The sequence below is a fragment of the Nicotiana attenuata genome, unplaced genomic scaffold (assembly GCF_001879085.1).
Source record: "Nicotiana attenuata strain UT unplaced genomic scaffold, NIATTr2, whole genome shotgun sequence".
Lineage (NCBI taxonomy): Eukaryota > Viridiplantae > Streptophyta > Magnoliopsida > Solanales > Solanaceae > Nicotiana > Nicotiana attenuata.
Genome location: NW_017672090.1, coordinates 95350 through 112096, shown reverse-complemented (window position 1 = coordinate 112096; position 16747 = coordinate 95350). Strand labels below are relative to the sequence as shown.

The following is a 16747-nucleotide window of genomic DNA, read 5'->3' as shown; positions in this document are numbered from 1 at the left end:
GTGATTGGAACCCATCTTTTATTGCTAGAGGCACCAACGCTCTTTCTAGCTAAAGTCTCCTTCACTTCACTGCATTTGGCTATGGCCATGTTTTGTTTCCCCCTAAAATTCCACCTTTTTCATTATAAAGTTCTCTAGGCAGTAATAAAAACAAATTGCAAAGCTACAAAAGTCTTTATTGTCATTCACGTGCATGTCACTGTGGAAAAGAAAAGCAAGAGTGACAGTGAGGGAGGAAGAATCAAATAAAAAAAATGCCATCCAATAAAAACATGAGATAATTTATTTCATATATACTAGATGTAACATCATGTTTGGCACAAGAATCCAAATACAACACACTTTGAAAGGCCCCAAAGACCCTTTGTATGGTTAGGCCAAATTTTGGCCGGAAAAAAGGAGGTTTTTTTCCCTTCATATTACCTCCTTTAAAAGAAAACTAATAATTAAAAGAATACACACGTGTAACCTTACACGTTCGAAGAAAAAAAGAGTCCAGTATATGGTTATGACAAAGAAAAAGAAAGGCAAATTTTCCCGCCAAAAAAACACACATACACACTGTGTAGAACACACACCTCAAACCAAAAGTCTGATTATACAGAGCCAAATGTTATTCTTGAAGTTCAACCCTTGTTTTTTCTCCTTGAGTTGATTGTTGGTTTTCATTCATTTTCTTGGAGCTATGGTAAAAGTTGGTGAAGCAATAATGGTGGCCTATATATAAAATATGAAGAGCCTTCTTGACTTGTTCATCAATGGATTTGCCCAAACTTCAATATTTTTTTGCCACAACTCCATTAATTTAATTTTCTCTTCTCCAATGATGCTTTGCTAATGGCCCCCACCATCTCTTTTCCCCCCATTCCCCCTTTCATTTAATAATCAATGCTCCCTTTGAATTCAATCACAAAACCCCACCTCATTCATACTCACTACTCCATGACTCCACTTACTGCTACTATAATTAAACAATCTCTTCTTTCTCTTTCTTTTTCTCTCTTTCACCTTTCTCACACCAAAATACTATGTACCAAATCCCCTTCCCTAGGGAATCTGCAAAGCCATTTAATGAATGGCACTTCTCACCCAAATAAAAAAGATTAATTTAATGCTCCCAAGTCCCAAACTCTCATCGTACGTACGTTATATATATATAGTACTAAATAATCTACATCACTCCAGTCAATTTAACTAAAAAACACCCTCCAACATGAAAAAATACTGAGGATTGTAAGGACCACATTTTTTTTTCTAGCCCCTTATTCTTAATTCGCCACCCCTTAATTAACATGAACTTGCTCTGTCGTCATCTGTATTCCACCAGCTGTTATTTAGTTTTCTCTTTTTATAAGATGTGGAAGATGATGAGGACGAGGATGATGGCTCACTGGTTAATACAGTACTAGCCCGAGTCATGACTCGTACCCGTGGTAAAACTTTTGGAAATCTCCTTGGTCTTAATGCAATGGCATACTTTTGCACTAATTCATAGCAGCCCACGATTTTATCCTGCGAAAAATGGGAATTTCACTTTATTCTTAAAGTAAAGAATTTTTAACTAGAAAGCATGCAAAAGAAGGTAATAAAGTTTCTTACTTTGCGGAGTCCATCGCACCAAGATTCAGCATGTTCAGCATTCACAAGAGAGAAATTTGGAAGCTCATTAGCTGCACAAAGTATCGTTGCAGCAGCTATGCATGATGGCCAATATTCAAGAAAGCTAGCTTCTGTAAATATCAGCAATATGTTATCAGCTGAATAGTCGATGTACATGTAGAATGTAGGAGGAGTTTAACTTCTATACACCGTACAAACATATATAGTTCTGTAAGAAATTTTACACTATTAAGTCATCTAAAATATAATTATATTAATAACTATATATAAAAGATGGTAATGCTACAACATGTTAAAATATAATAATAGCATTAAAAACTTTTTATATTGTCAGCATGCATAAGTTATATTAGCGCAAATATACACATGCATGCATGTGTAACGTACATATATTTGCTGCTTTTCATTTTCATTTCTTTTTTGGGGAAAAACCAACCTTGAATATTTGAGAGGATAATTTCAGTAGCCCTTGAAATAAGGAAGCCAGTGAAAGTCCCTACTGGATCAAGCTTATAGGCAAAGAAGCTGAGGAAGCAAAACGGGGTTATGGATCGGAGCCTCCAATCTAATATTCTCAGCACAAGAAACTCCATTCTTTGGATGGTTTTGGGTTCAAATATATACTTTGCACCTTCAACCTATGAAAGAAAAAAAACTTGTTAAATCCATCTGTAAGTTCAGAAAGAAATCACGTGAGGGGTCCTTTTTTTCACACGAAATGAGGGCTAATAATTTCTTCTTTTTTTATTATTATAGAAGAAAACAATAAGATAAAAACAAATCACCTGAAGATCCAAAAGAGAAGGAACGAGAGGTTCCTCCATTTTTGCTGCTAAAGATAAGCAAGCAACCGACAAGAGTTGTAGCGGCCAACCGTCCGTTTGCTGAAAATACATAGAAAGGGAAATTTGTTGATATATTCGTATTTAATACAAGTAATAAAGAAAATAGAATATTCAGTAGGTTAAGTATACTTTTAATAAATTTTATAAAAGAGACAAGCGGACCTCCTGAACGAATACTTTTAGGGCCTATGTCACCTATACTAAATTATTGTCACGCATGCATATAAAGTTCAACAAAACTCATTTAAGTGAGAAAATAATGAGAACTCGGAGTTTAAATATTTTCAGCAAAAAATAAAAAGATATTAAGTGATTTATTCTCGTTTGCTTAAACTTTATTGTACAAAGTTATTTAATATATGTCATTGTGGAAGGTAATATATGCAAAATAGTTGAAGCGCAAATAAATTGTCCCCGACATCACGATATAAATAAATAAATAATTACAGGTATAAGGTGGATAATGCGACGATCATTTATTTAAGTACTCAAGATTGAAAATTGTAGTAATTAAAAAGGTTTCGAATACTTTTTGATCAACTTTCAAGTGTACTATTTCATTATCTCTTGCTTTTACTATTTTACTAGCTTAAAATACCTTTTACAGCCCATTGTTTTTAGGTGACACTATAAATTACTATAAAATTGATCACATTATTATTAGGGAGATCAGAATACAAAAGATCTTGTACTTTTATTACGATACAATACTAGTCATTATACAACACAGTACACAAACAATGAGGACCCAATAAGTTGAATGTCTTCGCCTTGTTAGATGATTACAACTAGATCTCACCAACAAAGCCAACAATAATAAACGATAAATAACTTTTAGACACTCTTTATGAAATTATAATTTACTCACTTTTCTTAATGTGTGAAAAGTCAATTATGTCATTGTAAAAATATTAACATGGAGTTGAGATGACTAAAAAACATTAATTTAGAGAAAAATAAACTTTTTTTAGTAATTCGAAAATGTGCAACTCAATATCGAAAACTTTATCTTATATGTAAAAATTTAACGTCATCAATATAGTTAACCGTCATCTTTTAAAGTTATCGATCAATCACTTGTAGATTACTATAATAAGTACGGTCCCTTTTTGTGTTACTTCTAAAAAGTTTTAAGCATATGTTATGCATTGATAATGTAAATGTTGATATAGTTCAAAGTTTTCTAACAATGATGTTTGGCCCTTTATATCCGGTCAAACGCGCCTCTCATTATAAAAAGGAAAAGAAAAAAGAAAATGAAAAAACTTGAAAATGACTAGTTTACCGGGAAGCTTCTAGAGTAGAGAAAACGATCGAAGTAATTAACGGCGAGATACGCCGTTAATGGCTGGAAACCATATTGGCGTTGTACCTGCAAAAACACAACGCTATTAGTTAATCGATTCAACGTTACGTTATTTGGATTCGAATTTTCAGTTTCAAACAAATATAGTGAAGAAAAAAGAATTGATATAGCGCGTGAATAAGCCACAAGTATATTTTAGCAAACAAAAATATAACATGCGCCGTAAAGTTCTTTCGCCGGAGTTTACTGTGCTATCGATGAAATTGATTGAACAGTACCTTCAGAATCCATGCAACGGAATCTTCTCTAACGGCGGAGATTAGAGATTGAGATTGAAACCTCTCGAAATAGTCAAATCCAGGGACGAAGTATCGTTCGTCTTCAATAAGACCGGTGATGGATTCATCGAAATCGGCGAACTGAGATTCGATATCCGACGACGAACATTCCGGCGAATCCTCTCCTCCTCCTCCGTTTGATAAAACGGTGTCGGAGTCCTCGCCGCAGAGTAAGTCGGAGAAGCACTCGGAGCACGAGACTGACATGATAGGTCGATAGCGATTCTCATTCTGTTCTGATCATCTTTGATAAACGGAAGTTGATGGCCGGAAACGGAGAATGATCGGAGAAGATTGCCAGAATGTCGACGTGGACGGCGAAAAGATAGAAAGGAAGTGTTAGGTTTTGTTTCGTGTTTTATTGTGGCTATCTCATTCACTGGGTATAAATAGTTATATTATGAATTATATTTTGTAATTTTGATTTAATTTCATTCCAGGATAAGAAAGTATCTACAAAAAATAATTGTTAATTGAGTTTTAGGAGTTCAAAGTACTAGGAGTATTGCAGGCTTTTTATTCTTTTTCTTCTCTTTTATTTGTAAAAAAAATCAACAAATACACTGCAGAAGTGCAGATACAGGGTTTTGTATTGTTTAAAAAGACCTTGAGAATTGTTATTGTCATTAGAGATTTCCATTTGTTTGTTTATGGGTAATTGACTTCAACGGCAAAAAGGGCAAGAGCATTTATACATGAGATGGGAAAGGCTATACCCTAAGAGGTCGTTTGGTAGCTGGTTAGAAGAAAGGTTATTCATGTATAAGGAGTAACATAACTTATACTATGTTTGGTAGGTAATAGTTATTTTGTATAAAATTCTGCATAACTAATACCATGTTTGGTTGACATTTTTCAATTATGCATAAATAATACATGTATAAGTTATGAGTCAATCTGTGTATTATTTTATGCGGGGTAGAAGATGGAATAACTAATACATGTATTAGTAATACATGGATAAAATACTGAAATGACAAATTTACCCCTATCACTTTACACATAAGGCTTCCTTATTTCTCTGCCAACCCGTCAACAGGTTTCACTTGCTTTCACTTGCCAACTATATACCTTGTCTTCTCTCATTTTTAAAGAACAAACTAGCAAAAGCAAACTAGAGAAGCCACTAGAAAATGGAAATACCAAAACTAAGAAGTGAAAATCAAATATGTCTAAATTTCACATAGTTCAGTAGTATGACGAAGAAGTGAAAGTAACACCCAAAGTTCCTAACTAAATTGTTTCCTACATAAATGGAAAGAGAGAAAAAACAATGCAAAAGAAGGCCAGGGATATAGTTGTAAACAAGCATTTTACTTTAAAATTTATATAATGTATATCAATTTCTAATAAAACAAACCAAACATTCAAAAAAATAATCTCTGCATAACTAATACATGCATAACTAATCCCTGCATTACTTATCCCCGCATAACTAATTCCTGCATAACTAATACATGTATAACTAATACCTGCATAACTCTAACCGGCAACCAAACGACCCCTAAAGGATCTGATATAGATAAAGTAGTCAAATGCAAGTCTTAGTGACTAATTCTACGACAATGATGAGTAATTCATTTTATGGTTGCTATTATCGGGAGGTTTGCACAAACTTGAAATATTTCACCTGCATTTAGGTTAAATATCAAAAATCCCCACATTCACATATTTATCACTACATAAATTTAATATAGGCATGTGCATCAAATTAAATTATAATAGAACTTAATTCTGTAATTTAGTTATTTAGATGAATCCTCGTTTCCGAATCTTATCGAATTGGAATCCCCCCAGGAAAAAAGGAAAAAAGGTCAAGTAAACAAAGAGATGGTTGAATCAAAAATTTTTTGTTTAAAGTTTAATTTTTTCAGAGGGCAAGGCAATATGAATGTTCTATCATGTTCCATCAATACTCTAAAGGGGTTATACGATATATCCGGTGCGGAAGTAGGCCGACATTTCTATTGGCAAATAGGGGGTTTCCGTTGATTGTCCTGTAAATATAAGTTGTCTTCCTCCATATGTAAAAAGGGAATAAATAAATCAATTAAATTTCGAGATGCTTCATGAAGTGCTTCTTTCGGAGTTAAACTTTCATTTGTCCATATTTCGAGAAAAGGTATCTCTTGTTTTTCATTCCCATTGCATCTACTAATATTACCGAAAATATTGTTCAAATACTTTTACGAGAAGGTTTTATCGAAAACGTGAGAAAACATGGAGAAAACAACAAATATTTTTTGGTTTTAACCCTGTGACATAGAAGGAATAGGAAAAGACCCTATAGAAATATTTTAAATTTAAAACGAATCAATCGACCTGGTCTACGAATTTATTCTAATTATCAACGAATTCTGCGAATTTTAGGTAGAATGGGGATTGTAATTCTTTCTACTTCTCGAGGTATAATGACAGACCGAGAGGCTTGACTAGAAGGAATAGGTGGAGAGATTTTGTGTTATATCTGGTAATCCTTTTAATATCCAAATTGGATTCGAAACTTCCTATTTGTGAAAAAAAGAAAAGGGTTCCATTTTCTATTTTTATTTGTAGAAAACTAGTATGCTTGGGAGTCCCTCATGATTAAATAAACCAAGATTTTACCATGACTGCAATTTTAAAGAGACGCGAAAGCGAAAGCCTATGGGGTCGCTTCCCATGATTCCACAAGATCTAGTTTCGTTCAAGTAACAGATTCTAGCCAACTGAAAGGATCTTCTGATCAATCGAAAGATCATTTGGATTCCATTAGTAATGAGGATTCGGAATATCACAGATTGATTAATCAAAGAGAGATTCAACAACGAAAAGAAAGATCGATTATTTGGGATCCTTCCTTACTTCAAACGGAACGAAAAGAGATAGAATCAGGCCGATTCCCGAAATGCCTTTCTGGATGTTCCTCAATGTCCCGGACTGGGGTATTATCACAATTACAATAAAATGCAATCGGGTAAAGTATGACTTGGCGATCAGAACATATATGGATAGAACTTATAACGGGGTCTCGAAAAATAAGTAATTTTTACTGGGCCTTTATCCTTTTTTTAGGTTCATTAGGCTTCTTATTAGTTGGAACTTCCAGTTATCTTGGTAGAAATTTGATGCTACGAGCTTCCGGAAAGAATGTGATCTTCGTAAAGTTGATCATTATGAGTCTTACGACGAATTTGATTGGCAGGTTCAATGGCAACGAGAAGGGGATTCATTAGCTCGTTATTTAGTACGAATCGGTGAAATGACAGAATCCATAAAGATTATTCAACAGGCTCTGGAAGGAATTCCAGGAGGGCCTTACGAAAATTTAGAAATCCGACGTTTTGACAGATTAAAAGATCCTGAATGGAATGATTTTGAATATCGGTTTATTAGTAAAAAACCTTCTCCAACTTTTGGATTGTCGAAACAAGAACTTTATGTGAGAGTTGAAGAGAACGCCTCAAATTGGACATATTCTTTGATTTTTATCATGTTATTCTAGTATATGCATACAAAATGTATTGGGGTTATGAAAAGAATCCTTTTGTTTACAGTCTTATCTATTCTGATAAGAAAGTGCTCTTAGTTCAGTTCGGTAGAACGTGGGTCTCCAAAACCCGATGTCGTAGGTTCAAATCCTACAGAGCGTGATTTTTTTTCTTCTTAGATCGAATTAGAATAAAACAGATTCATTTAGTAACTTTCACAACAATCGGAATTTGACCTCCTGTGCCTGTGAATTAAAGAAAGGAGGAGGTCAGATACTAATTTATTACGATTAAATAATAAATAGAGGTAAAGTATATTAATTAACTATATTTAGTGGTAAACGGTGTGCATAACACATATGGCATGCACTTGTTCTTTTGGTTGTGCAAAATTTTTTTGTCATGCACTTGGTATTCTAATTTACATTAATGAGTGCAGACAAATATATTCATACTCAGCGTTTAGTAATTTTTACACATCAAATTAAAGTAATTTACAAGTACATGTCATTGACATAACAAGTGTAATTTGATAACTAATTAAAAGTAAATAAATCTTTAACTTGTTATTATAGCAAGCCTATTCGTTAAAAAAAAAAGTATAACAAAAACCTTAGTTAAAGATCTCTGAACTTGCTTCCTAGGAATAGAGAACTTCTTGTTAGAGAATGTTGTTATGTCCATGAGTTAAGGGTAAGGTCTACATACACATTATATAAAATTATATTATGTATGTTGTTTTTGTTAGAGAATGTTGTATTTATTGTCTTTAATTAGCCTACCTAACATGAGTTCAGATTAGATGAATTAGTGGTTTCGAACATAGTATGTATAATACCAAAAAATTTAAATTGCTAATTCTGATCGGGAATAAAAGTTCTCTAGATTTATTTCAGATTATAGTATATATTCTGATGATTCATGTTAAACTATGCTTGTGTTGATTATCAAAAGGCAAAAAAAATGAAGGGTGAGAAAATGAGGAAGGGGAAAGCTACAATAGCAGCCTCTTTTCGACATTACTTGCCTGGTCAGAGGCGGAGCTAGAACCAAGTAATTTTAGTCCAAACTCTACAATGAATCATTATTAGATGACAGATAAGAAGTGTCACGTGAGTGACATTGGAGGTACAATAAGAAAAAAGAACTAGACCGAATATCTATGGTCACCATTCTCCACCCGCATTCTCGGCACATAACACTTATGGTGTACTATTTAGTCAATGGCTAGTTTTAGAACCATTTACTATAGTATTTTCGATAAGTACTTTATCGAAAAGCATATTTTTTTAAAATAAATACTTCTTTCGTTTCAGTTTAGATAAGATAGTTTGATTCGACGCAGAATTTAAGGGGGAATTTTTTTTTTGAAACTTGTGGTCAGTGGTGGATCAAGGTTTTTAAAGTAATGGATGCTCCATTGCCTTTAACTTAGATTGACCTGTTGGAATATATATCACAGCGGAAGCAATCACAGAATCCTATTCACGTGTGAATTAAACGATTAGCACATACAGAGATTATACGAGTTACCTCTTGAAGCGTGACAAAGCAAATCGATATCCTTCTCCAGTTCCAGAATTGCAAGACCTCAGCAACCTTCCACGGTCTTCTACTGTGTTACCCAAATAAAAACCGGAAAACAGAGAACTTCGGGTGGGCGAAATTCAAGGAAGAAAAACGTGTGTTTTTTCTGTGTCAAAAAACGACCAGGTATATACCATGTATATATAGCTGCGTTTTTTAGGTCAAAATACTTTTCCAAAACTTGTTAGGTTTTCTTCTTCCACTAAGGAAAGGTTTCCTTTATTTCCTATTATTCAGGCACAGTAGGGACCACAGAATTTAATTAACAAGGCTTCCTATTATGGAATTAATTTCGAAATTTGAAATTAATTTCTACCATAATAAATTACGAATTATTCCACTGAAAATTCATAATTGCACTCCTTAGTTCAATTTCAAAATTCTTCCATAAAACCTTATTTAACTCCCTATGTTAAGATTCAGATACTAACCAATCAAATTAAATTACTGAAAATTTAATTTATTGATTACTTCCTTTAGACTTTCACTTAACTTATTTCATGTGTCGGATACAAAATCCACCGGCCAGGTTTACACATGAAAACTTATAAGTTTTCATAATGGGGCATCAGCAATCTCAAAGAACCGAGACATGGATTCTATCAACTAATTATTACTTCGCCAATGTATATCATTGTTGACCAACTTACCAGGCTTATTGACCCACGAAAGAATCTCGCCTTTTAATAAATCAAAACAATAAATGATATAAATAATTATATCAAGATTAAGAGTATAAGTACATTGAATGGACTAGAGAAATTACTTTATTAAGTCAGTATAAAATACCTATCTCTACTTGATCCGTTCAATACATACTAAATGTACTAGCACAAGAAGTTGAAATTAGACCATTCCCATAATCAAGATAAATTATATCTAATCTTATGCTACAACCATTCCGATGGCTTGTCCAATTCCATCATTAGATTGTGAACATAAACTTTATGACTTATAAGAACTGATGATTTAATCTTCCGTGTATAAGCTAAACTCTATACACTAAATCATTTACTATATAAGCAATGGACACACAAACAAATACATGATCTATTTAAAAGGAAACTTTATGGAATTTAAACAAGTAAATAAATAATTGGCCTTCAGAACACTGCTGCAGATTCTGAAGGCCACTCTGGCCGCGGTCCTGGCGTAACCGCGGTAGGACCGCGGCAGAACACTACTGCAGATTCTGAAGGCCACTTTGGCCGCGGTCCTGGCGTAACCGCGGTAGGACCGCGGCAGGACGCGTAAACTTCAGGGAACATGGCAGAGGAGCAACCTATGTGATGTTATAAACGTCAATACCACACAAGAGGGGGGGTGATTTGTGTGGTACCTAATTTTCGCGTTCGAAGAGCCTGGTTCTTCTAAGTGTTCTAACTACAGCAGTTTGCGGAATAATAAATGCTGAAAGTAAAGTGCACAGAGATTTTTACGTGGAAAACACCTGGCTCAAAAGGTGAAAAAACCACGACCTACTACTCAGTAGGATTTTCCCAAACTCCACTAAAATCACTGAGCCAAAAACTGCATTTACAAAACTCTTTGTAAACCTAAGGATTAACTCTAATCCTAGTGTAGCACACAGCCTCAACTGTTGCGACACTTTCAAGTTAACTCTAACTTGAATACTCAATATACCTATTACAATTGCTTCTATGAAAGCTGAAAGGTACAATATGAAAACCTACTACAATTGAACTAGACTTAGGATAAACACAATGATGAAACTGGTTCTTCTATCTTAGTTCATGTAGCTTCAGACGTGCACACTTGTATCTCGCATATATTGCTCGCAAATCAGACTTGATCTTTTTGCTCTCAAATATGCTTAACTTCTGCTTATGTGCAACAACCTGTAAAAGAGAACAATCGTTATTTTTATAGAGTTAGTAATCAGAGTTTGATAAGAACTCGAATTATGGATCCTTTGACAATTCGAGTCCAAGAACAACTCTAACTCCTAATCCATATCCTTGATCCGGATATAATTCTCTTTTCATAAGGAGACTTCAACTCCTTATCCTATATGCAATCTTTTCGATCAATTCAGAAGATATTGTTGCTGATCCTTGAGACTTATCTTCTTCACGCGTATGTCACATGTGTAAGCATATCAACACTTTGTCTCACATGATGGACCTGGTTCATGACTGAGTTCATTTTGTCAATCTTCAAAACTTCATCTGAACTTGGGCCAACAAATTTCCCCTTTTTGATGATGACAAACTCTATGCTTTTATTGATCAGAGACCCTGTGGAACTCAGCTTAATTTTCACACTTTAATTTAACTTATCATTAAGGACCAGGTTTAATCAGGTTATAAACATCACATTTTTCAGAACACAAAGTAAGGCACAATATCTCTTCCCCCTTTTGGCATCATCGAAAAGTTGCATTTTATTAGAATCCCAGATGTTAATTATTACTCATGGCCACTGGGGCAACTGCAAGTGAGAACATGATTTAGTTAATCAATAATCAGCTTTACAGAAATTTAACTACTAATATCAGAAGTTTCATAGAACAAGAGAAAACAAAGCACATTGTCATTGATTAGGAGATGTTTCTACAAAACAGACCACAAAAAGAAAACAAACATCCAACCATGAGCAAAAACAGAGAAAAGTCCCGAACCTGGGTCACTGAAGGAGTTTCTAAACTGGTTCTAGGGCTTGGAGGAACTAGAGGGTTGGGATTGAAGAAGATTAAGCATTGTTTGGAGCATCCCTTCACTCTTTTCTTTTTCCTTTGCTAGCTCATCTTTGAGGCCATTTCTTTCACTTTCCAGTTCAGCAATGCGAGCCTGGAGCCTAGCAATTTCTGCATCTTTTGTTCCACATTCTAGAACCAATGCCCTAACTTTGCTGTTCACAGGAGTCTTCACGGATGAACCAGGTTCAACTGGGGTTACACTTAGCAGATAATCACAAGCCTGCAGAGTTTTGATCCCAAAGTGCTCTTTGCTGGAGGCCATCTCCCACTTCTTCAATGGCACATCTAACTTGGCCAAGACAGTTGTCAGTATAAACCCATAAGGAGTGGCATGGGCCTTGGAGCCATTTATCACTCTATCCAGNGAAACTTGGCATTTGTGCTAACAATTACCTTCTTTTCTTGAGGACAATAAAATAAACCACCTTTCGTTCCTTTTGGATAGCCTACAAACACACATACATCTGTTCTTGCCTCCAATTTATCCGTTTTCCCTTTTAGCACATGTGCCGGACAACCTCAAACTCTAATATGCCGCAAACTAGGCTTGCGCCCAGTCCACAATTCCGTAGAGGTCAAAGGTACTGACTTTGAAGGAACTAAATTCAGAATGTAATTTGCTGTTTCTAAGGCATGTCCCCAAAAAGACGCTGGCAAACTGGAATAACTCATCATTGATCTAACCATTTCCATAAGAGTCCTATTTCTCCTTTCAGCTACACCATTCTGTTGCGGTGTTCCAGGTGCAGACAATTGAGATGTTATCCCACATTCTGATAGATAACCAATGAATTCCGCAGAGAGGTATTCCCCACCACGATCAGATCGTAATGTTTTGATATGTTTATTAAGTCATTTTTCAGTCTCAACCTTAAATTCCTTGAATTTTTCAAAGCATTTAGACTTACGACGCAACAAATAGACATATCCATATTTTGAGTAATCATCAGTGAAAGTCACAAAATACTCAAAACCACCTCTTGCCTGGACATTCATTGGACCACACAAATCAGAATGAATTAACTCTAATTTATCACTTGCCCGATTTCCTTTGAGGGGAAATTTCGTTTTGTCATTTTTCCTTCTAAACAGGATTCACATGTTGGTAGTGCCTCCACTTTCAATGAACTTAAAGGTCCATCCTTGACCAACCTTGAAATTCTGTTTAGATTTATATGACCCAAACGCAAGTGCCATAAATATGTTTCACTCAATTCAGGAGAACGTTTTTTCTTATTTGGTAAATCAATATAATTCAGTTCTTTAGAGTGTAACGGTTTAGGTATAGAGTCAACTACAAAAAGACCATCAATCAATGTAGCCGAAGAGAGATAACGCTTATTATGAGTAATAACACATTTATCAATGTCATGACAATTAAAATCATAACCATCTCTCATAGCGCTAGAAACCGAAATTAAATTCCTTCTAACGGAAGGTACATATAATGTGTCTTTTAAAGCTAAAACTCTACCACTACCAAACGAAATACTAATATTTCCTAATGCTAAAGCTGGGGCTGCTGAACCGTCTGCTTGATAAACATTGATTTCTCCTCTACTTAGCCGCTGCGTTACCTGAAACCCCTGCAAATAAGTGCAGATATGATTAGTGGCTCCCGAATCTACACACCATGACATGGTAGAAACAGCCGTTTAAAAATGTTTCAACGACAAGTAGATGTAAATCACCTGGTTTATTTTTCAGCTTGGCCAGATAAGTTGGACACTGCTTCTTATGATGCCCAGGCTGCTTGCAATGATAACATTTGTCCTTAGCCTTTTTCACACCAGCAGTCGCGCCACCAACAGAGGGTTTTTTAGCCTTTTTCTTTTTCTGCCCGCCTCTCGGCTTAGAAGAAGAACCTGCCTCAAAATTCAACGCCACACGAGGAGCTTGTGACTTGATAATAGTCTCTGCCGACTGCAGCTCATTCAGCAATTTCGCAAGGGACAAATCCATTTTGTTCATGTTATAATTCAGGCGAAACTGCTGAAAACTGTCAGGCAAAGTCCGCAGGATCATTTCAACCTGCGTGTCCTTATTAATGTTAGCTCCAAGGACCTCCAGTTCATTCAGAAGACTCATCATCTTCAGAACATGGTCCCTGACCGATGAACCTTCAACCATTTTGGTATTCAGAAGGGCTTTCATGGCAGTCTGCTTAGCCGCACGATTCTGATCTCCAAACATTTCTTTGAGATTTTCCAGAATGTCATAAGCAGACTCCATCGACTGATGCTGGTGTTGCAGAACATTTGACATGGATGCCAAAATGTAACACCGCGCCATCTCATCAGCCTTAATCCATTTCTGGTAATCCTTTTGTTCATCATCTGTGGCATCATCTCCAGGTTTTTCTGGACACACCTCATCGAGCACAAATTTGTACTCTTCAGCAAGTAGAACAATAATTCGGACCCACAAGTTTGTTTTGATTAAGATGGCAGTAAGGGGATTGAAAGCAGTCATTGTCAATCTGGGAGACATTAAATATTTAAGTAGATCAAATCAGTTTGTATTATTGAATATTAAAATTCAAAACACAGTATATATATACAATCTATGCACCTTGAACAACAAATTTCGATGGGAAAGAAGCTATTATTGCAATGTATGTATATATATATATATATATATATATATATATATATATATATATATATATATATAATGACAGATTATCCACCCCATGAACCTAAACAGGTCATACTCAGATGGAGAGTAAACTGTTAATTTAAGCCAGGTGAATATCAATATTCAACATATATTAGTCCCATTGAACCAACATGCATACTCAGATGGAGAGTAAATACAAGTAATCAATGACTAGTATAACCTAGTGATTATTCATAATGTTTTTATCGGATATGGAAGAAGACCTACGTCAATGTGTAAAAATATTATATCACTAATTTTTAACCCCGGAGACCATGGGAATTGATCCCCATGATTACTGGAATAAAAAACAACTAAAAAAAATTTCAGAATTTTAAAAAAAAATAGCAAAAACACCATCTAAACGCCTCCGAAAGCCCAAAAAGCGGCTTACATCATGAGCAAAGCTGATGAGTATTGTCACTGGGCCGTTTCGCATGGACCTGCCAAGTTTCATGTCAATCGGAGTCCGTCAACTAGTTGACCTCCGATTTTCTGCCCCAATTCGGCCAAAACTATTTTTACGTTTTTCATGATAAAATTCATTTTCAGATTATTCTCACTCAACATCACCAATATTAAAAGGATATTTCAAGTTTTCAGAATAATCAATACAACTCATAACAGATAATCACGCCAAAACAGTGCAGGTTTTCAGAAAAAACAAACTTTGTATGTAATTCAAAACTTGCATATAGAACATGATATTATTCCTTATGGTTTATGCTCACTATTTAATTAGACGTGAGTAGGATCTAATACCAATTGTTGGAATATATATCACAGCGGAAGCAATCACAGAATCCTATTCACGTGTGAATTAAACGATTAGCACATACGGAGATTATACGAGTTACCACTTGAAGTGTGAACAAAGCAAATCGATATCCTTCTCCAGTTCCAGAATTGCAAGACCTCAGCAACCTTCCACAGTCTTCTACTGTGTTACCCAAATAAAAATCGGAAAACAGAGAACTTCGGGTGGGCGAAATTCAAGGAAGAAAAACGTGTGTTTTTTCTGTGTCAAAAAACGACCAGCTATATACCATGTATATATAGCTGCGTTTTTTAGGTCAAAACATTTTTCCAAAACCTTTTAGGTTTTCTTCTTCCACTAAGGAAAGATTTCCTTTATTTTCTATTATTCAGGCACAGTAGGGACCACAGAATTTAATTAACAAGGCTTCCTATTATGGAATTAATTTCGAAATTTGAAATTAATTTCTACCATAATAAATTACGAATTATTCCACTAAAAATTCATAATTGCACTCCTTAGTTCAATTTCGAAATTCTTCCATAAAACCTTATTCAACTCCCCATGTTAAGATTCAGATACTAACCAATCAAATTAAATTACTGATAATTTAATTTATTGATTACTTCCTTTAGACTTTCACTTAACTTATTTCATGTGTCGGATACAAAATTCACCGGCCGGGTTTACACATGAAAACTTATAAGTTTTCATAATGGAGTATCATCAATCTCAAAGAACCGAGTCATGGATTTTATCAACTAATTATTACTTCGCCAATGTATATCATAGTTGACCAACTTACCAGGCTTATTGACCCACGAAAGAATCTCGCCTTTTAATAAATCAAAACAATAAATGATATACATAACTTATAATAATTTTATCAAGATTAAGAGTATAAGTACATTGAATGGACTAGAGAAATTACTTTATTAAGTCAGTATAAAATACCTATCTCTACTTGATCCGTTCAATACATACTAAATATACTAGCACAAGAAGTTGGAATTAGACCATTCCCATAATCAAGATAAATTATATATAATCTTGTGCTACAACCATTCCGATGGCTTGTCCAATTCCATCATTAGATTGTGAACATAAACTTTATGACTTATAAGAACTGATGATTTAATCTTCCGTGTATAAGCTAAACTCTATACACTAAATCATCTACTATATAAGCAATGGACACACAAACAAATACATGATCTATTTAAAAGGAAACTTTATGGAATTTAAACAAGTAAATAAATAATTGGCCTTCAGAACACTGCTGCAGATTCTGAAGGCCACTCGGGCCGCGGTCCTGGCGTAACCGCGGTAGGACCGCGGCAGAACACTGCTACAGATTCTGAAGGTCACTTTGGCCGCGGTCCTGGCGTAACCGCGGTAGGACCGCGGCAGGACACGTAAACTTCAGGGAACATGGCAGAGGAGCAAC

The 16747-nt window shown here is 35.0% G+C and overlaps 2 protein-coding genes and 1 non-coding gene across 3 annotated transcripts; 1 reads left to right on the top strand and 2 right to left on the bottom strand.

Annotated features, from left to right (window-relative positions):
• Positions 1–260: 260 nt before the first annotated feature.
• LOC109211741 (cyclin-D1-1) lies at positions 261–4543 on the bottom strand. Its single transcript, XM_019375315.1, has 6 exons — positions 4050–4543; positions 3751–3837; positions 2406–2504; positions 2057–2258; positions 1600–1730; positions 261–1512 (listed from the first exon to the last, which is right to left on the bottom strand). Exons 1-6 carry the CDS (start codon positions 4314–4316, stop codon positions 1288–1290), a joined length of 1011 nt encoding a protein of 336 aa, XP_019230860.1. The 5' UTR covers positions 4317–4543; the 3' UTR covers positions 261–1287.
• Positions 4544–7667: 3124 nt separating this feature from the next.
• Positions 7668–7741, top strand: TRNAW-CCA. The gene has a single exon. It is a non-coding gene; the product is annotated as a tRNA-Trp (tRNA).
• A 5918-nt stretch (positions 7742–13659) lies between these two features.
• LOC109211740 lies at positions 13660–14357 on the bottom strand. Its single transcript, XM_019375313.1, has 3 exons — positions 13998–14357; positions 13751–13949; positions 13660–13664 (listed from the first exon to the last, which is right to left on the bottom strand). Exons 1-3 carry the CDS (start codon positions 14355–14357, stop codon positions 13660–13662), a joined length of 564 nt encoding a protein of 187 aa, XP_019230858.1.
• Positions 14358–16747: the final 2390 nt, after the last annotated feature.